At 41.6% G+C, this 22,613-nt stretch overlaps 2 protein-coding genes and 1 long non-coding RNA gene across 8 annotated transcripts in view; 2 read left to right on the top strand and 1 right to left on the bottom strand.

Annotated features, from left to right (window-relative positions):
• NRK (Nik related kinase) overlaps positions 1 to 13,982 on the top strand; it is a 109,378-nt gene extending 95,396 nt beyond the window's left edge. For 4 of the 5 annotated variants that reach the window (XM_072877264.1, XM_072877265.1, XM_072877263.1 and 1 more), the window contains 3 exons: positions 235 to 394; positions 9,241 to 9,380; positions 10,200 to 13,982. In XM_072877264.1, the coding sequence (XP_072733365.1) occupies positions 235 to 394; positions 9,241 to 9,380; positions 10,200 to 10,283 (384 nt within the window). In that variant the 3' untranslated portion in view covers positions 10,284 to 13,982. The remainder of the gene's footprint in view (positions 1 to 234; positions 395 to 9,240; positions 9,381 to 10,199) is intronic. The other variant, XR_012044798.1, reaches the window with a different exon arrangement.
• Positions 1,048 to 21,472, bottom strand: LOC140658623 (uncharacterized). The gene is made up of 6 exons (XR_012044799.1): positions 21,334 to 21,472; positions 16,976 to 17,027; positions 14,934 to 15,026; positions 9,246 to 9,297; positions 7,510 to 7,643; positions 1,048 to 7,117 (listed from the first exon to the last, which is right to left on the bottom strand). It is a non-coding gene; the product is annotated as an uncharacterized lncRNA (long non-coding RNA).
• Positions 20,717 to 22,613, top strand: part of RADX (RPA1 related single stranded DNA binding protein, X-linked) — a 29,439-nt gene continuing 27,542 nt past the window's right edge. For both annotated transcript variants that reach the window (XM_072877269.1, XM_072877268.1), the window contains exon 1: positions 20,717 to 21,881. In XM_072877269.1, the coding sequence (XP_072733370.1) occupies positions 21,320 to 21,881 (562 nt within the window). In that variant the 5' untranslated portion in view covers positions 20,717 to 21,319. The remainder of the gene's footprint in view (positions 21,882 to 22,613) is intronic.

Raw genomic sequence — 22,613 nt, 5'->3', positions numbered from 1 at the left:
TTGATTTGTTTGCAAACCTACTGTCGTATTCAAAGGGGGAGGAGGGGAGAAAGCCTGTTTCAGAGGCTAGCTAGCAAACTATCCAGCCTTTCTGAAAACAGGCATTTCTTTCACTTTCCATGAGCCATGAGCTAGTTCTTTCTTTTTATTGCTCTGCCAAGCTAGTTAGATTGATGTAGTCACTAAAATTGCAGTCCATTTTCTGATATAAATCTCAGTAAAATATGATTCTAGATCCAGGGGACTATTCGCCCACATGCCATTATCATCCTCCCAAACACCAGTGGAATGGAGCTTTTACTCACCTACGAAGATGAAGGCATCTACATTGATATATATGGGCATTTCACAAAGGAGACTGTTTTACAGTGGGGAGAAATGCCAGCATCTGTAGGTACGTATGAAAAATAGCACTTTATTAAAGATAAGATTCTCCTGCATGAAGCCTGACTTCTTTATGAGGTTTGTATCCACATGAAAGTGGTTGTATGGCACATAAAGCAACTTCTGAGCAAACCAGATGTGTAAAGAGTAAACAGATTTATGTATGTTTGTGTTAAGACAGCCAATGATTGCAATAGGGTCTTCACATTTGGATCGTAGCGTTTGTATTCTTGTCACACTGTTTATTGCATCATACCTTCACTATACAGCCAAACTTCACTGAGGATGCAGCTTATCACCAAAGAGAATTATGTGAATTACAGAGGGGGAGAAAAGGTGCTCTTGTTTCCTGCTTGGATTGTTCATAGCCCATAGCGTTTTACGTAAGAATTCACAACCATAGAGAAGTCAGGCACTGAAGAGGTCTGTAACTGCTGTCAAATGGCCCCTTAATTTTATCACTTTAAATTCACAGTGCTGCCAGCCCAGGGTATTTCTAATAGATTCTCAATCTCTCCATGCTTGCTGTTGGCTTTGTAGGCGATTCCGATTGTATTGTAGCCAGGACAGCTGTTTTTCACCTTCCCCAGAAGGCTTCAAGTTAACAGTGTGAGGAAAACCAAGAACAACACAGGCAGATTTTTGTTTTTATTATTTGTTGCTTTTAATTTCTTTTCTGGCTCACTCCTGTTCTTCTGCATCTTAAAACAAACATACTAACAAACAAAAAAAGCCCAAGACACTTAGATTGTACAAAAGCATATTATTAGCTTGGCAGAACCTGGATGCCAGTGAAAAATCGAGGATGTTCACTAGCTGGGTAGTTTTAGGACAAGTCCATTAAAATCAGTAGAACAACACCCTTGAGTAAACGCCAGGTTTGACATTTGTAGAGGGTTTTCAACAGTACTGAGGGCAAGAAACCCACCTCTGGAACACAAGTCACTACAAGACAACTTATTTTTTGCACTGTTTCAATAAAATTCAGGAATAAAACTGCTTTAGTTTTAAAAAAACAGGTGTAAGGCTATAAGCTAACAATATAGTGTTTCCTTCCCTTCACTGAATAGCCCTATCCAATTTTCAGCCCACATTCAGAGCTACAGGGCGTAATTAAAATGTATCAAATCTGTTCTCCATTTTTCATAGGAATATCTAATGCTCTTTGATATGTTGAAATTTTACATCCCCTCTGAATTAATGTTAGAAACACCATAAGAAATGATCAATAATTAAAAAGCAATTACTCAGCCAGGGTGAGAAGAGTTCTAATGAGAAATATTGAACATAATTGGAAGCTGCACTGACGAATGCTATCTGAAGGAGACAGAAGCTTTCAAGAAGGATGTCGTTATGGGATGGGCTTCCTTAGGCCTTACTAAAAGTAGCAAGCTTACTTAACATAAACACTTTCTTCAAACTGTAATGTCTTATCCACCTTATGGTGTGCATATGAGAGACATGATTTTCATAAATCTTTAAACTCTCCTTTGTTTTCCCACATGTAGTTCATTGGTTACAACTGCTTTTTCCTGCCTTGGGAAGAAACAATTTTAAAATCAGCTGCATTTATATAAGTGTCCTGCCAGAGATTAACCCTAATCTCATGTTTAATACTTTTTAAACTATGGATGTTATTTGTAACTATTACAGGCTTTTCTAGTTGTATTATTCTTACTATATGCTATGTCCTAAAGAGTCACTGTTACTAGATGGTGTGTTTCAAAGACGGATGATATATAAGGAACAAAGGGCTTTCTTACATCCTGCTTTAGAAAGGGGGGTATTGCAAGAAGGGTTGTGAAGATCTATGACTCTTACTTGGAAATTTGCAGTTTGTGTCACTGGGCACCAATTGCTCTCAAAGCTTTTTCACTTATCTAGATAGAGTTTGCAGGATTGCCTCAGAAGCAGGCCAGAGAGAGCTTAAGTCCTTCTTCCTAATGTTGCTGAAAGTACTGAATCATCAAACCCACAGATAGGAGAGAGAGGTTTGTAAAGCATTCTTGTAGCCTGGAAATCACACTGCCTTAACTTCAGTAAGAATTTCCTTGCACGTAACCAGCTGGCACTGAAGTGGATAAAGCTTCACCACTTTGGACCAGCTGAATATGTGATCTTTTGTGCCAGTTAATTACTCTAATTTAGAACATCCTTTGGTATACATCTGGCTAGGCATGATATTCTCAATTTCTCGAGGTTGATTACATCTTAATAGACAGAATGCCATTTGGACATTCGCCTTTCCACATGCTCATGCAGCTATTTCTCCTGTTCTTCAGCACACCACTATGATAATTATTTGCATGGAAAGCTATCAGTACAAAATTGCCTAATCATTCTTGTTACAGTATTTTAGGGCAGTCAAATAGGAAGAGGATGGAGAAGATGCTTCTGAGGGTGGCATCCTGTCTGATGAATTTTACTATGTAAAACTTAGGAGTCTTGTCTATGTGAATAGTTTAGATTTTCTCTGTAGTCAGCCTAGAGAAATGGGCACCACCAGATGGGAAGGTGGTGCCCATCCAGGGACAGGTAGCTAGGACAGGTGTAATGAAACATCCTGCTGAGGAAGCAGAGGGCGAGTTAGATGAAATGTTTGGGATGGTAAGGTTAGGAGAGCTGAGTAAACAGCTAGCTCTTTGTAGAACTTCTCCCAGGGCTCAGAAAGCAAGACCGTAGGTTTTCTCTGGAAGGAAAGGTGTCTGTCTCCATCCGTCTGTCTCTTTCGTTGTTTGTACTTCTGCAGATTCCACAGCTGAAGGGAGGCAGTCTCCAAACAGCCCCTCTCAGTTGCAATTTGAAAGTTTTCCAGTATGTTAGCTTGAGAACCCTTGCATTGCTGCTGCTGCTGGCACTCAGATACTTCTGGTACCTCAGAAGTGGACTTATTTGGAACAGAAATAGTCAATCTTTGTGATGTGGTACAAGATTAAGTTGACTTCTGACTGGAATCATATTTCCACTAAACAAATTAACCCAACCTATAACTCAACATACAACTCAAACTTTAAACAAAGAGCTCTGTTAACTATTATTTTAATAAATGTTTCCCACTAGCTCCTATTAATTTTCTTGATCCTTCGAAATTCTTGGCTCCAGACAAAAACATTAACTATTATGAGAGAAGTGCGAATAACTGTGTTACTTGCATGGCCAAACTTAGGGGGAACTTGAATGTTTCGTATGAGATCCTGTTTGCCTGGAATTTCCAGACCCATTTCAGACCTCCTAAAGTCTGTATGAGCTTATCTCAAAATTTTCACTCTGTGTTTCAGAGATAGAAGGGTCTTGTGTTAACCTCAAGGTGCTCTCTAGTCATCCTTTGCCCATTTCTTGATTTCTTTAAATGATTATTTTGAAAGAAAACTTTTGTAGTTGGTGAGAATATCTTGACTACAAAAAATAAAAAATAGTTTGTATTATAATTGATGGATTTAGGGCAGGAAATCCAAATATAGCTTACTCTCATAGTCTTTAAGTTGGGACCTCTGTGACCGATCTGTTAATAAGAAATTGGAGAGGGGAAACTCAAATCCTGTGGGAAATTAAAATTGTAAAGTACTCTATCTATGTTTAATCTGAAAGATATTTCACATGTAGGGCTAAATACAAATATAGCTGTAATATTTTCTTTCTAGAAAACAAGATTTAAAAAGGGTTTAAGAAACATCAAGTTAATAAGATTTGGGAGCACTTTTGCCCTTTTGTGTGAGTAATGAATTATTTACAGTATGTAGTCTTAGAGGGTTGGCACAAAACTGGATATTCCCAGAGTGGGGAACCAATGAAAGTCCTTATTGCCTTTGCTGTCTACATATTAGAAGCAAAAAGGATGTTATGTAGAGAAACAGACAGCATTACTCAAAGGTGGTTGAATTACTGCCTCAGTGCTCTATCAACATACTCACCAGTTCTTGAAACAGTTGCTGTCCAGCCCATGCACAGAAAATGCCTGCTCATATCTGAATGATTCTTGGTCAGATCTCCTGCACACTTTTTCCCCAGGAAACAGCAAAAAGCATTCAAACAAGCAAACTGTCACACTTCTGGGTTGGGTTACCAGTTCTACTGGAATAATTACAAAGGAGTGAGCAACAACTGGCAGCAGAGCAGCTTTGGAACAGAGATGCATAGAAACATACGTGTTTAGGAAAAAAAAAATAATTTAGTCATAAACTTATTCCTAGCTGCTTGGGGTGGTTAGGGAACTGTATGTGGTGTTAGCCCTTTGTCCAGTGCAATCTAACCAAAACATACAGCAGAAAAACACCTGCCTTCCATGGGGAGTTTCTTAATTTGTCTATTTGTGACTTTATTCAGCCTTAGTTTATTTTCCTTCTTGATTTTGATGCTCTAGCCTCTCTCATTTAGTAAAAGTGCTCCACAGCTGTGATTGGAGGAAGAAAAATACCCACTTCTATCGAAGTAACATAAATAGTAGCAGTAAAACTATTTAACAGAATTGCACAAGAGAACTTACTGACTCCTTCCTCTTCCCACTCAAAATTGCGTAACTTTGGGGGCACTAAGTTTTAAAGCATGGGCAACAGACAGAAGTACATTCAAGTAGCTAATTGGCAACCAGCAGCATCATTGGAGAGCTCCAGGCTGGGTTTCAGTGGGAACAAGCTTTGCTACATCACAGGACACCGTTGGTATCTCTGTGAGTTATTTCCATTCCCAGTCCTCGACATGTATGCCTCCCTTCCATTTGTCAAAAAATAAATAAACAAACATGTTTTCCCCAAAGAGTGGGGAACCAATAAAAGTTGTGATTTCATGGAGCATCCTGGGTTTGACTGAAGGGCCAAAGAAGGGTTCTGTAGAAGTGTACTCAGTTTTAAGATCTGTATGGTCTCTAATAGCTGGTATCTTTTACTGTCAGCAAAGTCATCACTGGATATTTCCTTTTAATGTTCATGCCCAGCTTCATACTTGCCTGAAGCAATTTTCTCAAACGTATACAAAAGCAAAATTCAGTAGCTTTTTTGCATTGAATTTCACCTATGCACATACTGACTGTCTCCAAAAAGGAGTTCAGGAAAGCAGCATACACTCTCTTTGACACTGAAATGGAGTTTGGTATCATAACTCGGGCATGCAGAAGTGGGTCAGACTCTTTTAATTCATGTTCAGTTTGTTCATTTCAAAAGTCTTGGTTTATCTGGAATCAGTTGCCTGGGGAATTTTTGAAGTCTCCATCACTAGAAGTCTTTAAGGTCAGGTTAGACAAACAACTGCCAGAAGTGATACTGATGTGGCACAGAGATACGGATGGAAGAGAAGGCGCATTAAGGTCCTTTCCTGCCCTATTTCCCTAACACTAATTGGAAAAGCCCCATTTTGATACTTTGCTAAAAGCTGGCCTGATTCTGCTCTCATGCAGAGGTCAATGGGGAATAACTGTTTAGAGCACTGAGCCAAACTCAGTACATGAGATCAGAAAAGGGATTTTTGAAGGGAAAGAGTTTAAAAAAGGAAAGGTTAGGAAGGGAAGTGAGAGTGTTGCAGTGCCTGGGCTCTGTGGTACCAAGTGCGCTTGTCTCATTCAGACTGTGAGTATGCTGCTGGTGTGAGGCTGAGATCATTAGTTCATGTCAGTGACACTTCATAGAAGTTAATGGATCCAATATGGCTCAGTAATTTCCTTCACCTTTCCTATCTCCCTCAACCATTTCCCCTTGAAGCAGTCACTTCCCTGAATGTGGGGGTTCTACTCCATGTTAATACACAGTGTAAACAGGAAATACCAAGTCTTGCCCTAAGTTTAGTGTGGCTGTTTTCACAATGTTAAGAAACTGGTTTTGAGCTCACTTTGCTATACTATAGGCATGTATTCTTTGATGGCAACTTTATGGCATATATTCTTTGATGTCCAGAGAGTAATGCTGGTGTAAATGGTGTAACAAGAACCACAGCTCATGCACAAATGTGGGTCTTTTAAGATACGCAGTTATCTGGGTGAAGCAGGGGAGCTTCAGGTAACTCTGAATAACTTTGTTCCGGTACGTTAAGCAATATTGGCGCATCAGTCCACGTCAGTATATACCTTTTCTGCTGAGCTACCGTCCAAAGGACCAGAGTGGCTGTCTAAGTCTAGAGTTACTAGAAACCAGTACAATCTTGCATTGTGTGTAATAGAAACACCCTTGTATGTTGCCAGCTGGAAGCATAGGATATTTTGATCTAAAGCTTGTTGAGGTGGAAAGTAGACTCAAAATAACTATTCCTAAATTGCTCATGGTATAGGAGCTTTTGTTCCAGATTAAGACTACTTTATTCCGAGTATCTAATCTGCTCTCAATTCATTTCACATGAAACAGTTGTAAGTGCTCCCACATGGGAAGATTATCAAGACTCAGTACTGACCTTTGAATTCACAGCCTGCTATCCTCCAAATAATTTTCCTTGTATAGATAAATCCTTATAACTGGACAACTCCCCAAATGGTGTAATGGGGCCTTTTTGTTGGCATGTTATTCCACAGATGCTATCTGAGAAATAACTTTTTGATTCTGCTACAAATGAGTTTTTGTGCTAGTTGTACTTCAACTGAAATTTGCCATTGTCAGTTGACAAGTTCTCAGTATCTTGGCCGGCCAGCAGAGCATCAGTGGCTGAACTTGGTATATCTGTTTTATGTTCCTGTTGTAATACTGCTTGGAGATCAGGGCTCTTCTGAACACAGCAGTAGTGGTCCAGTCGTCCCGGGCTTTCTATCTTGGATGACCTAGAGGTTGCAACAGAGCCTATTTAAGCTGTTACTGAGAGCTGCAAGGATGTTATCAAATTGAAATCTGCCAAAAGGCATGGATACAGCTGATACAGACATAGCATATTGACAACTTGAGTGCAGATTTCATGTAGTGGAAAAGATAAGGAGACTTATGAGTGGATTAGGTCTTTGTTGCTGGACCTATATGACTTACACTAAACAGCATAGCCGTAGAATGGCACCTGCCTCGCTGTCCCACCCCCCAGAACCATAGTGTGCCTCTGTCTGTTGTGTTCAAAAGCGAAGTTTGAGAAGGTTAATGTGGTGTCAGTTGTTACAAAAAATAGCAAATGTCTGAGTATTGTATCATTTTTATCTTCTTCACTTTATGTGTGGTCTGGGCCTACCTTTTTAGCTACTAACTGCACGTTGCATGGGTGCTGCCCAGGTGCTCATCATGCTACTGCTGCAGTGATTCAGAAATGTTAATGAGTCTTCCTCACAGCCTGCAGCAGTAGTGCCCTGTTGTACAGCCTAGGAACTGAAGCATAAAGAAAAGATTTTAAAATGTATTGATTTCAGGTGTTGGATTTTTTAGAAAATACCTCTCCCCCCCTTCTCTTCTCCCACTTATCCTCCGTTGCTCGCTGCTGTTTTGCTTTTCAAACAGGATGGTTTCTTCCTCTTTCCATATGACGGGGATACTGGGAAAGAATTTCTTGCTCTCAGCTCTAGTGGCAGGGAAGCCTTCAGTGTGCACAAAGAATAACTGAGAGGAAAGTATACTAAACAGATTTAGGGGAAATTCATAGACTTGGAGGGAACTAAAATCACAACATTGTAGCCAAACCACACAGGTTTCCAAGGAGGTATAATTTTCATACACTCGTTCTGACAAGAATTATAAAGCAAGGATTCCAAGTTAATATTAAATCAACAACTGCTAGAAGAAGGATATACAGTCACTCAGGCATATTGCCTTTATTTTCTGCTGTCCTAAAGCAGGATCGCAGGCTGTTGCTTCCTATATCAGTGTGTACGGGAAGTTTAATTTTTAGACAAAAATCTAAATCAACATGGAAGGTTTTAAGGAACAGACATTGCTCGTACTAATAATGTAGGGCAGGCACGCACTGTCCACTGAAGCTAAAAACCAGTCAAATGCACACATTCCCTCTACATCATTTCAGAGCACCCAAATTCTCGGACTAATAAAATAACAGTTCATAGTTGAGCAGGAAGAACAAGTTCTGAGCATTGACTATCAATAGAGCATAACTAATGTGTGTTTACCTTGGAAGCCCATACATGCACTAATCAGAGGGCTTTCATTGAAACTGCCTAATTTGAAATCTGTGGTGTTAACTCCTTCATCACTATGCTAATTTCTCATCTAATTGCCACATTTAAAGGGAGTAACACAGTAAGCTTCCACACTGCTGGAGTATCTTCTTTTGTTTTTGGAGATATTGCATGTAACCAGTGATGGGAAGACAATAGCTAAGGACACCAAATTAATCATGCCATAGTCTCAGATTCAAAAGTATTTAGGTTTCAGACTACGCTGAACTCCGTAGTAAATACAAACGCAGCTTCCTAATGGGAGGGTATAGAGAAGGCAGAGTCAAGACTTTTCTTGGACATGTACAGTGGAAGGACGAGAGGCAAAATGGGTACAAGTTGTGCCAAGAGAAATTCCAATTAGGTATTAGGAAGAAATTTTTAACGTTGAAGGTAGTGATGCATTGCAGCAGGGGCTGAGAGAGGTTGTAAATATCCATCAAAACATGTCTGGACAAGGTCCCGAGTAACCTTGTCTAATTTGGCCCTGATTTGGGGGCGGGGATTAAACAAGATGCCCTTCAGAGTTTTCCTATAACCTTCTGTGATTCTAAAATACACAATAGTAGCATACTTAAGATTTATGTCTAGAGTCCAAAATAAGTTTGAGAGGAGAAACAGAAATTTAGTTACTGTTCCCAAGGCTTTTTGTGTAAACTTAAAATACAAATAATTCAGAATATATTATTATCAAAGAGAAATACTTTAGATCCATATTGACATAAACAAGGCAAGAATCAGTCTTTCAGATGTTAAATAGTATCAAATCTTTATTTTTTTTTTTTTTTTCCTTTTAGCTTACCTTCAATCTAATCAGGTCATGGGCTGGGGAGAGAAGGCGATTGAACTACGCTCTGTGGAAACAGGAAATCTGGAAGGAGTATTTATGCACAAGAAAGCACAGAAGCTAAAATTTCTATGTGAAAGAAATGACAAGGTACAGAGATGACTACAGTGTGGTAATTTAGCAAAAATGAGTAATAGTTGGCTATTACACTAAGGCCATTTAACGTTTGTAACTTTGTTTTTACATTTGTTATTTCTTACCTTAGTATAGCTTCCCCATTCAAAGCAAATGTAGTCGCTGACCCCACAAAGCACTCCCTGTGGATATTCCGCACTTTCACACCGCCCTACTTTAGCCAGCTCTGTTATAACTTCTATTCCACCCAGCCTTAACTGGTATCAGAGGTGATAACAAACACACAGGTATTGCGAACTGGCCAGACTCCAGCACAACAGGTGTAGTGGGGAGGGCTAGTGAGCCAGCCCTGATAATGCCCAACTACAGGACTGCCTCTCCTGGGCTACTGAAATTACAGGCAATTCAGAGCAGCCGTCATGGGGAAAAAAAACTAGTATTTGAGATACTGCAAGCACTACAGTATGGATAATCAAATATTTCTTGCATATAGCAATTCTTGATAAATGTTCTGTGAAATCTGCTTAGTCCCACTGACACATTTAGAAAACTGGGGCCCCCAAACTGTTTAGATTAATTATTTTAAAATGTTCTCTGTGTCTTTCCAAATAGGAAAAGAAATACACCAAAAAATATATCCCAGTTGTACTACAAGCACAGTTTCACTTTTAAAAGTTTCTCACGGGATTAAAATTGAATTGTGATATATATATATATATATCTCCTTGTATTTGGGACTGTGGCATTCTCTCAGATTTCCTGTATGGGTAAAAATATTCTCATAAATGTAAACTGACAGTAGCATATCTTCTTTTTTTTTTTCCCCCTTTCAAGGTGTTCTTTGCATCTGTACAGTCAGGAGGCAGCAGTCAAATATACTTTATGACTCTTGGTCAAAATGTACTATTCAACTGGTAAATCACATCAAAATGAAGGATGCTTTGAAATTCCCTGTAGGTAGCAGTGTAAAATGCTTGGAGGTAATATACACAAATTTGCACTTTTTACCTACAAAAATTTTGTCATTATTATCAAAATTAATATTCTTTCAGTTTGCAAAGAATTCCATTTTCCTGTCAAAGTACTGCAAACATGTTTAGTTTGTCTTCTAAAATATGTTGCAAACCAAGATTGTATTCACAGTGTTAGGAGAGAACAACTTTAATGAAGGATGTAGCTGATGAGCTCCTGTACTCTGAACAGTTTCATTTTCACAGATGATGTAATGTTGTTATCTTGAACTGAAGTCTCTTTCTTCTTTGGACAGCAACAGCTGTAGGTAGATATAAAAACACAAACAAGTTGGGTGACAAATTGGAATCTACTTTATTTTGAATTGGGTTTTGGCTTGTTTTGCATTTTAAGCAAGCCGTTACTGTTTCACCAAGACTCACTTGTCCAAGTCTTATAATTAGTGAAAGAGCAACTGTTCATGATGGGGCCTAAGGCAGATTGGGATGCTTGAGGGATTGTATCCTGTGCTAGGTAGACAGGTGCATTTCACTGCAGAGTTGTAAAAGCAGCTACTTCTAGACACGTGCCCTATCCGGTAGATTTTACAAAATGCAGGGGACAGACTTCATGTTTCTCTCAGGGCTGGATGCCTGAGCCCATAGACACAGTTACTGTAGAATGTATTTGTAAAAATAGTTTAAATAGTAATTTGTCAAAATCATATATGCATAAAGCATTATGGACTTGAACCTGTAACTTTCATTCGAACACGGGACCCACACTCATATGAGTGGATTTAAAGGCACTACCCATGTATATAAGGGCACAGGATCAGGCACCTTCTTTTCTTCCCTTCTTGCTCTTTCAGCATCAAGTCTTCATGTATTTGTGTGTAAATATAATTTTTCCCCAATGGATGTTAAGATTAACAAATGTATTCTTAATATAGTTATGAAAATATCCAAAGAGTTACTCTATTATAAATAGAAAATATAAATAATTTCAGGTGCTTTCTATGCTAATTACATCTAAATAAAGCTGCACCCGGTAGTGTTATTGGTGCCAGTGTTTCTGCATAAACTCTGTTCTCAGGGGCTTGTAACTTGGCCATAAAACTATACAGATATAATATATATATACTATATATAATCATATACTATGATTAAATTGTAGGGTTTAATGCAATCCTCATTTAGCTGATTTTTGGATGTGCTTTGAAAATGTAAAGCATCAAATGTAATACAAAAGAGCTCATTCTAGACATGATACAGTATGGATGATGCTGTAGGCCAAAGTGAAATCACTAGCTACAGTGTTTGAAGAGAGATGTTTTTTACTTGAAATATGTGATACTGAAAGGTGCAGGGAAAGTGTGTTGGAATATCTGGTCATCTACCTCAAGGCTGATGATTCAAAGTTGACTAAGAAGGGGAGAAATAAAGTTGTTAAAACTGGTAGCTGTTTTGTACAGTATGTCAGGTTAAGTTAGCGTTAGCAGTCATGCTGTGACTGACAGCTGCTCAGATTGCAACCATCAGCTCCAGAACTGGTATCCTTGTGTATGTCAGCAGAGAATCAACCTAGGGGCTAATCACCCTTCCCCCCCATCCCTGTGTTGGCACCTCAGCTGCTGCAGGCGGATCAGAGATGCCCACGCTGTTGCTGTCTATGTTCTTTGGCTATGTGGAGGACTTGCACTTTCCAAAGTTATTAACCTAGCACTTTTCACGAGCACTAGCTTATCTCAACATGCATGGTGTTTTTTATGAAGTATTTTTCTTTTAAATGTTTTAACTTACAGAAAAATAAGCCTAAGGCCATACTAAAAAGTATGTGCAGTTAAATACTCAGTGGTTCTTGATGCATGCAAGTAATCAGCTTGTGTGCAGATTTAAAGTCTGAATGGTATACAGTGCCCAGAGCTGTGTGAAAACAGGAGGTCTCTGTCTATTTATAGTAATGTTCCTACCTGTTGCCAACGCTAGGACTGGGGCAAATGAGCAAAACATGGCTTGGCTCCCTATGCTACTGAACACTGGGTTTGTTTTGTTCAACTTTCACCAAAAAAAAAAAAAAAGAAACCAAAACCAAACAAACCCAAACCTGTAACAGAAAGAGAGATGAACGTTACAATTACAGGCAGAAAGCAATTTGCAGACAATCAGAAATACAGTTTACTTGCTTTTGACTTAAAATAGAAAGTCTAAGAGACTGTGAAGAAAGAACAACTTTCATTTTGTACCCAGTAGGTGCACAAAACTTGCTTGCAAAACTGCTCGTGCTATAAGCAATCAGTGATCCAGGCTGCCCTATAATATTTTTTCAATTGTGCTTATCTCAGCAGCCTCTGCATTACATGGCACGCATGTGAATATTTTCCCCCTCCCATTTTGGTGTCAACAGGTAGGAGGCAGATTTTTCCTGATGCTAGGCACTAGTTAAAAAGAATTTAGCAGAGAACAGTGGGAATTTAGAACAACCCATATCAACAGATTAAAGAAGCAAATGTGATCAAATTTGTTTAATGCTATTGTAACAGAAAAGTGTGACAGTGAGTTGACACACTGTAGAGATGTTTAGCTCCATACCAAGAGGGAAAAAATAAAAGCAAGTTCAAGAGAGGGAATGTGCACTATTACATTGAGATTTTAATTCTTCATTCTGTTTCCTTCTATTAGCTCTCTTTTATTTCCAGCAATGATTCAAGGCAGTGGGTTGGATTTTCATCTGTCACTTTGCATGTAAAACCATTGGAATTACTGGGGTTACATCCATGTGTAAATGTGGAAAGAGTGAGGCCCTTAGAGATGAATGCTTTTAAAGGATTTAGAAGTGGTATTGCAAATAGCAATAGCAACTGGATGCAACAAGAAGACTGTGGCATTTTCTCTTTATCAAGAGAAAATCAGAATGGTTGAAGATGAGAAAGAGCCCAGAGATGTTGAGAAGAGTAACAGAAGAGACTGGAAGTAACTGAAGGGGAGGGAGTGGATGTCTGGAACAGTGTATTGCTGTAGGAGGAATAAAAAAAGGTTAAGAGATGTTAAGGGAAAGAAAGTAACCAAAGAAATTGAAAGGTATCTGGAGTGACCAGGTGGTCTGAACACTGAATGAGAGCATGTTCTGAATAAATGTTCAGCTCCAAGCAAAAGTTCAAAGGCTGGAAGAAAAAAAAATTCCAGAGACCCAAGTTTATCCTGACATAACTTTAACTATGCAAAATGCGTATCAGATTTGTAGTTTCATTTTGTGAGGCGTTTCTCTAGCTGTACCCTTTCACTAACTTTTAAAACCAAGGACTGAACTGCTTAACAATGTGTTTTTCTAGTGATGTCACTTTGATGTGAACAAATGCTATAGGGGCAGAAGGGCAGAACGTTAGGGATCCACGTCAGTAATGCTTTGGTACATGCAGTATCCTAATGGCAGGTGGTGCTCCTAATGTTATATTTGCCAAACAAGATTGCGCTAATGCTGCAGCAAGATAGTATTGTATGTGCCTGCTTTCATTTTAGGTATGGTGAACTCTATTCTGCAGCCTGAACCTTGACATATGACTTTAAAACCTGGGAACAACGCAAGCTATGTACTGTACATTATGTATTGTTCCCTACTGTTGAAATTGTACAACTGAAACAGTAATAAAAAATACTCTGAAAATCCAAACTAGTATTGTGCTTGTAAAATTCTGTTATATTGGCATAAGCTATTGTAAAAATCATAGAGAGCTTTGTTATTGTTTTCCAAATCCAGACAGTATCCCAGGGAAACATCTACATCTGCCTACAGAGACATATATATCTGCCTATAGAGACAAAATGAATATATTTCCTTGCAGCGGATAAAGATGTTGAGGTGACAGTGTGAGAGTTCAGCCTAGACAGTGCTAGTAAAGGTGACAGCCTGTGCTGTGCATGCTGCTCATGAGCTTCACAAGTGAATTTCTGTGCTTCCACCTTTCTCTTTACACAAATACCCAGTGGGGTGAGGGCAGTGGAACTAGAGCGAAATGACAGCTTGCAGCCATTGACGCTACAAGAACTGGCTTTTATGCATGTGTATTGGCCTGAATGCCAGGTTAGCCCAATTCACTTTTTCTCAGGTATGCTCATGCAGTCTTTGTTGCCACATATAAAATTCATTGCTATATATAACGTGAGGTATGATAGCACACTGTAGCTGTACCACTTAAGAGTAAGAATTAGGAAATTTGCCATTTATGCCAGTGTTGGGAGCTGGAAAGGGTGAGGGCATGAGGTGAGATTTCTCTTCATTTTTTAAAATGAAGAGTACCTTTCATCAATGTTGTATCTCTTTTAAGCTAACAGAACATGTTGCTTCCAGCATTTGATATATGAAGTGGGATCTGTATTGTAAGTTTAAAGATATCGTGGTTGCTTGATTGGGTAGATAGCTTAGTTTTGGCAGTCATTATTGTTCTTTCCACCAAAAGTTATTGCTAAGTTTCAGTAATACAGTACACCTGGATTATTCCATGCCACTTACTTCAAATGAGTTTCAGTCCCCAGCACAAGAGGAAATGTATCAGGCTTGAGTTCCAGGACAATTCTGTCTGTTGGACAGGAGATTTTTCTCTCCTGTTTATTTGCTTACCTCCTTTAAAATCAGGAATAATTGTAGTAAGTAGAGAAGAACAAGTATTCTGGCTTCCTGCTTCACCTGTGATTCAGTTCTGCACCAATGACTCTGCCATAAAAAAAGTACAGGGATTCATATATGCATTATTAGTGGATTGGGAAATGTCATTAATGTTGTGGAAAAAACTTGTCAAGAAATAAAAAGTCTTGTTCTCCAGAACCAGCATGAAAAATCTTGTACCCAGCCCCATGTATGTGAAAAGAACTGCATGTGGGGATCCGAGGGTTTACTCTTGAGGTGATCCTTTATTGTTTGCTGACTGTAGATGTGTGTTACCTTGCTAAAGGTTAGTAACATGTACAGTGAGAAGTGCTGATCTTCTTAAGACCCTGTTTTTCCCCTTGCTTCTAATATTGTTAGATTTCTCAGAGTGGGCTACAGTTTCCACCTTCTGTATCAACTATTACCAGTTCATTTTTTTTTCACCTTAACTTAGCCAAAATGGTTCTACAGTTTCCAGGAAAAATGCTAGGGACAGTATGTCTTGTCCATGTTTGTTTTTACAAGACAACAGAAACAAACTTCTCCCATCACAAAAACACAGACAGAAAAGCAAACTGGCAGGCTTTTCTATTAAAAAAGAGTTTCAGGAACCGGAACTTGAAAAATGGTCAGTAAACCTGTCTTTGTACATTTTACCATTCCTGTGAAAAGAGAAGCTCATTTGCCATCCCCATTAAGACTTCTCTATTTTCAGCCGAGTTAAAAATGTAAAAATGAATGTTTGCATGTGCTCAATATAACCTCTCACAAAAACGTATCTCCCAGACTCCTAGCAAGCATGCTGCTCCAGCCTGAGTGGCCGGGTCATAAAAATTTTTCCTGCAGTTGCAGTTCTGGGCTCAGACCACATAGCCCACCCAAAAAACAGCACTAAAGGTGGTGTGCAAAAAGGGACTGCAGTTGTTGAAATCTGAACAAGCGACACCTGACAGAAGTCTGCAGGCAAAGTAAAACTGGACAAAATGCCCCGAGATGAGAGCAAATAAAGGCAATTCCAAATCTAACCTGCAATTACTAGGTTTGGGGGTTGATCTACCCATCTAGACTAGTACTGAAACATTATTTGTATTTTTATCCGATACATATAACTAAGCTTGATCCTTATGGCAGGTGCTATAAGGAATGTCAGAGGAAGTGTTGCATGGGCTAGTAACTAAAATCTCCTCCCCCACTCCTCGCTCATTGGCAATGACTGACATGCAGGTAGGCAATACACCCATTTAATCAGTGGTGTGCCAGCAATCAAGAGTAGTCATGTCATCCTACCCTTAAATATAGGAATATTCTGAGGCAAATATTGACTAAACAAAAAGCAAACTGGGCCCAACTATGGCACTCATTTGTGTGACTATTAAGTAAAATTCAACTTATTTACAACAAAATAAAATTAGTCTCTGATCATCCTTGCTCATGATCCTCTCCTGCTCCCAATCCTGAGTTGTTCAATTAAAATACTATTAAGAAAACAGAAGGTTGCAAATTGCTAGAAACTGAACCTATTGGAGACACAGGAGCATCCATCCATATACCGATTCATCTGATACAGCTTCCAGCATACAAGCAAATCACAGAAGAGGTGCATACTGGACTCGAGAACAACTTTCTGACATCAACATATAAGATCAGGCCTCAACTTGTCCTTTCTTAAGGTAGCAGCCAGGATCAAGCTAATACATAATTTACTTAGTCCCCTCCTCCTCCACACACACACACTTCATTCCAGCCCTATATACTTCTAACTCTGCATCTTTTTTGTGTTGTACATTCTGTTAAGGTGCTGCACAAAATCAGCATATCGGTACCAAAAGGCAATAGTGACATGGCCACTAGATTTTACCCAATGTAAGAAAGCAACCTTTTCTTTAGAATCTGAAAGGTAGCAAAAAAGAGAGCCAGGAAGGGGAAGCATGAATTAGCAGGCACTAATAAGGAACATACAGAATTCCCTTCTCCCTGGCAGAAACCCTCCCCCATTAAGAACCCTTCAAACTCACTGTGACTTGACAGTAGAATTCCCCTGATGAAGTTGTATTATCCATGTTGCACCTAAAGGCGTAGATAAAACAGTTTATATCTCACCACCACAAAACACGCTTTTGCCCACAAAACAATGCCAGTTCAAAGTGAAAGCATTTGGGGTTTTGTCTCATTGTGGCGGTGTGCTCCCCCCCTCCCCGTGCAAGCAGTAACCACCAGTGGGAGTCATCCTGATAGCTGCATCCAGGTTATGCTGGACCTTGAGGATGGATGGCAACACAGTAGCCAAGGGCTGCCTGAAGCAGTGATCCACATGTCTTGCTGATATGGAAGTATGACTGTAAGTCAATCATCTCACTCCTTAAATAGGGGACAGCCCGGGGCCCGCTGAGCTCTCGTGCACGGCAGCGGGCTGCACGCCAGGATCTCCCCTTGAGCAGGGACGCCTCTCAAGGGTACTCCTCGAGGTCGAGAGATTCCTCGCCGCAACAGATCCTCGGTAAGTGACTAATAGCATGCTAAACTTTGTAATCTTGGCTAAGTGATATAAAGGATTGATGGCGCATATATAATCCTTTAGACATAAACCGTTGACCAAGTCGGGGACTATGATTAGATCTAGACGCACCTAGACTCCTCTCTGAGAAGTTTAGAAAGCAAGGGGATCCTTTTACAAACCTCATGACCCAAGGGGAGGGTCTCCCTGACGGTTCTGTCTGACCCCATCCTCTACGCAGTAAATAATCAAGTGTACCTTGCCGTCAAATCTCGTTAAATAACTGTCGCACTGAACTTTGTTAACTCCCTATTCTATATCAATAAAGTCTATTTTTGCTTCTCTCTTACGAGTGAAGTGCACTCTCACTCCATCCGCGACACTCATAATAGGAAGAACTAAAATATCTTCTTTTCTTTACAACTATCTGCCAAACAGTAGAGCTAGGCAGTAAGATACAGCTACACACACGCACACACACACACACAAGTTACAGAATATATCAAACAAACTGTAAATAGCTTTGTATTATCTATTGCTATTGGAGCCCAAATGAAATGGTATTTTAATTTTAGCTTTGTTTTACATTTAAAAGTAGTTTGTTTCATGGTACCAAATTGCTCTGGAATGAAATTGTTTCTCCAAAGACCATCATAAAAGCTCTCTTACAAGTTCAGTTCCATGTTTAGACAGCTGTATTTAAGTTAAATGAAACATGAGCAAACCTGCAATCTATATAAGAGACTTCTATAGATTCTAAAACCTGCGCAATAAATCAAGGTTCCACATAATAAAAGTGTAAGAGATCTTCCTGCTGAGAGCCCACCATTTTCTTAAACTGCTCTTCAAAGTGCATAGAGGCACTGATTAAAGGGCAAGAGGATGTTGCTGGGTAATCACCTCCAATGTTATTTTAGCATTATTTAATCGCTTCCTGCTATTTTCTAGGTTGATTTAACAAAAGCACCTAGGAAATAATGGTGAAACGTATTAGAAAGCCTTTTCCATTTTTGTCCTCAAAACACTTTGAGGTGAACAACTGTGTTTCACAGTAAGCTTTATGATCTTGCACAATAGCTAATTTTTTTTTAATCTACAACATCACCTTTTGTACCTTTCATTTCTCCAACATATATTAAACATGATGTTTAACAGAATGTAATAACGTCCTCCTATTCAGCATAGCCCATTCCTCACTGGCATTGCTATAGAGGCTAACTGCTGTTTTTCTTAAGGCGTGTTGTACATAAAAGCTGAGATACTTGGCTGCTAATTATGTCTGAGAATTTGAGACTATGTATTGATTTAACAGAGGTCGACACTGGTATGGTTCAGCACGCTTAGTTGTAGGTATATGAAAAATCACAGTCTTCAATGAGCTTCTTACATGCCCCGATGGAACAGGCTCAGCATAACACACTGAGCTCTTAGTTTTCATGATTCTCATACAGCCATCTGCTGATGGCTCATCACCATTCATTACTGATTCTCCATGTGTTTCTGAACTTCCAGTTTCTAATACAATCACATCCATCCCACTGGTCAGGTATGGCAGGGCAATCACATCTAGAGGAACTCACAGACATTACCAGTCATTAAAACATGCTGTTGACGTGCCATCAGCAGAAGAGATTTTACCCTGTTCCAGTGTTGAAACTGGTATGTTAGCTAGACCTCTGCTGGTGAGAAAGAAGGTAACAGGAGCAAGTTCCTAAGAGAGGGAACTATCTTGTTATCTGAAGCTGCAATGCATACAAATTTATCCAGAATTATCAAGTATTAACTCTACTATCAGTCCATATCAGTCCAGTATCACTCCACAAAAGCTACAGCTTCAGTTTTCATGACTGAAACTACAGTGACTTACAATAATAAAAAATCCTGACGACAGATGTACATGTAACAATTACCTCTGCTATAAATAAAATACCTTTCTTCTGCAAGTCCTATCACGAGCACAGACAAAAGCGGAGAGAAGCTGGGAACAGTCCACAAATTTCCTCATTATATCTACAGATTCATTTAATAGCTGGAAAAAAAGTCTACACCACAGCTCTCTGGGTAAGGCTTGTATGTGATGTGAAATCACATCCTGTGCAACCTCAGTAAAAAGGTGTTTGGGTCGTGTTTGTTTTTTTAAATCATAAATGCCGTTTTATCAGTCCACACAACAGATCTTGTGTTTACTGGGAAAAAGACACCACACTGAAGTTTTACTCAATACCTTGGCTTCAACATATAAACATCAAGAATGACTGATTTGTTTTAAATTTTCTCACTAAGGAGTGCACTGTTCATAAAATCCTTAAACTTATACCACTCCTAGGGCAGACTAAAGGCCAGAAAAGGCTTGGTTTTTATATCCCCTTGTCTAGTTTTTCCCGTCTGTTTTAAATGGTTCGAGCAACAGGTTTTCGATTTTCCCTAAGGCAAATGCTCCACAGTGGCAAAGGTGGTAGACTACAAATACAATCATTCTCAAGCTGTGAGCTTGGAGAACTGCTTCTGGCCCAGCACATGAAGCAGCTCTGCCTAAGCTGCAGCCCCACTTTGGTCTTCTGGATTTCCAAAGGCTATCTGGACCAGTGACACTATAAATACTGGAAACTGCTTCTCTTCTTCCTCTTCCTGCCCCCTTATCTTTACTCCTCTCTCCTCACTCTGTCCTGCTGATCTATAGCCTAATGTTTCCTCTGATAGAAAAAAACCACATATATTAGCAAGTGCTAGTGAAGTATTAAATACAAAGTTCTTAATCCCCAGAAGTTTCATTAATACCGTAAGTGATCATGGCATCATAAAGAAGAATAGGATGATCTTGATAGTAGCAGTGGGATGCGAATCAATAATAAAATAAAAAAGTAAGGTCACACACTTAGGGACCTCTAGTAAGAACTTCTCCTAATAGATGGAAACTCAACCATTGCTGTTGGAAACAACAAAGGAGAAAGACCCAGGAGACTTTGTCAATGGCAGGATGATTATGATTACCAACAAACCACAACTATGAAAAAGGTAAATACAACTTTAGGAGCTAGCACGAGTCACTTCCCTTGCAACTAGGAATGCATGCATGTTGAGGTGGAAGCAATTAATGACTATTATGCATCCAGTTAAATTAAAACGGAATTAGGAACAGGTGCAGCAAAAAGTCCCTAACGGGACGCAGGGCACAAAGAGCCTATTTGTTATGCAGGAGGCTGGCAGGCCCGGCTGCCGTGCCACACCCTACCGACGACGAGCTGGGGACACCCCGCCAGCTCTCCGGCAGCGCGCCACGGCAAGACGAGGGCGGGCAGCAGGTCAGCACCGGAGCAGACTACGAACGGCCCTTCCGTGCGGGAGCCCCCAGGCTCGGCTCCTACCGACCGAGCCGTGCCAGCCTACCGGAGGAACAAGCCCTGAGGTGCCCAGAAGCGGGGGGTGGGGGGGGTGTACCACCCAGCGCCTCGGAAACCCCTTCCCTCCGCCGCTACCCGGCTGTTTCTTGCCGGCGGCCCCGCGGCTGCTCCTCCCACCGCTTCCCCGGGCCTCCGCTTCCTCCTTTACACCCCCGCCCCAGCCAAGCCCGCTCTCCCCGCTGCTGCCGCCGCCTTCCTGTCACCGTGTCCGTCCCCCCCCCCGCCCCGCAACGGTCCGCCGGCTCCACCCCTCCCCCTCCGCGACCGTTGGGAGCTTTGACTGGAGCGCGGCGCGCGCGCGCACCAGCCCCGCCTCCGCGCGCGCCATGGCGGCGCCCTGGCTCAGCCCGTGACAGCAGGAGGCCGAGGCCACCGTCTCCCGCCGCCCTCCCCAGCAGCGGCCCGGGCCCCGGCTTTCGCCCTCGGCGGCGCGGCGCGGGGGGAGGGGCCGCGAGGAAGCTGTCATGCAGGACCCTACCTCCGAACGCGGCGGTAGCGCCCGCCCCGCCGAAGAGAGGCGGGGGCCGGCGAGCGGCGGGGCCTCCTGGCTCCAGAGGGTCTTTGAAGAAGTGCGGGGCTCCTCCCAGCTGAGCGTGGCCCCCGCGGAGCCGCCCCCCGTCACGGTGGTGGCGGTGGAGCGGTACCTGGCCGAGGCGCCGCCGCCGCCCGCCGCTGCCCCGCAGTACTGGTACGACGTGACCCTGGCGGACGGCGCGTGCCAGGAGCGGTGCTACCTGGCGCCGCGCCTCAACGGCCTGGTGCAGCGCGCGCACTTGCGTGCCGGCGCGCGCCTGCGCCTCACGCGCTGCTCCTACCTGTACGACGAGAGGCGCCTCAACTACGGCTTCCTCTGCCTGGAGGAGCTGGAGCGGGTGGGGGGCGCCGGGCCCCCCGCCGAGCCGCCCCGCCACCGCCCGCCGCCCCTCCGCGGGGAGAAGAAGCACTACCTCCCGCTGTGGAACAACGAGGATCCCTACGGAGACATGTGGGTGGCGGACAAGCCCCAGGCGCAGGTGGACGTCGACGGTAAGCGGAGAGGAGGCGGCTTTAGAGGACGGGGATGTAGGTGGAAACCGGCCCAGAGGCAGCCGGGCGCCCTAGGGAGGTCCGTGCTGCTGAAGCCGCCCGCAGAGATGAGAAGGTGCGGTTGCTTGTGCAGCTGGGCCGAGCTCCCTGATCAGAAGTGATCCTCCAGTTGTGTTAGGCACCAATACCAGGCTGCCATACGTATCGCAGTTTACGTGTTCATGTTACTTTGAGAGGGGGTTTTAAACTTTACGGAACGCTGACTGAAAATACATAGCTGTGGTGCTTGCACCCGGTCTTCTGAGGTGTCAATAACATCCGTTTCAGTAGTAGCCTCTCGGCTAGTCTGTGGCACTGGGTGCTCACACCTATACGCTGCCACCCAAAATGTGGTCAGTGCTGAGGGGCTCGGGCCAGTACACGAAGCCTGGTGAGGAGGGAGGTATAAGTGGGACTTCTGCATGAGTGTGATGCCCTTGTAGGCTAACACCTGTGTCTTGTAGTAGCTCTTCTGTTCGTCTGACAGCACTTCTGGGTCATTTTAAATGTGTCATCACTTTCTTTTTCAATTAAAAAAACCCACAAAACTATGCTGTGTGCAAATAGCTCAGAGCGGGATTTAATGGTGAATAGTATCAGCAAATGAGCCTTTTTAAATGTTAGAAACATTAAGAAAATATATGTGACGTCCTGGTCTGTGTGCTTTACTCCTGAAAACTTAAATGTTCAATC

The sequence above is a fragment of the Ciconia boyciana genome, chromosome 12, assembly GCF_034638445.1.
Source record: "Ciconia boyciana chromosome 12, ASM3463844v1, whole genome shotgun sequence".
In the NCBI taxonomy this organism is placed as follows: Eukaryota; Metazoa; Chordata; class Aves; order Ciconiiformes; family Ciconiidae; genus Ciconia; species Ciconia boyciana.
The sequence above is the reverse complement of the archived record's forward strand: the minus strand, read 5'-3'. Positions and strand labels throughout refer to the sequence as shown.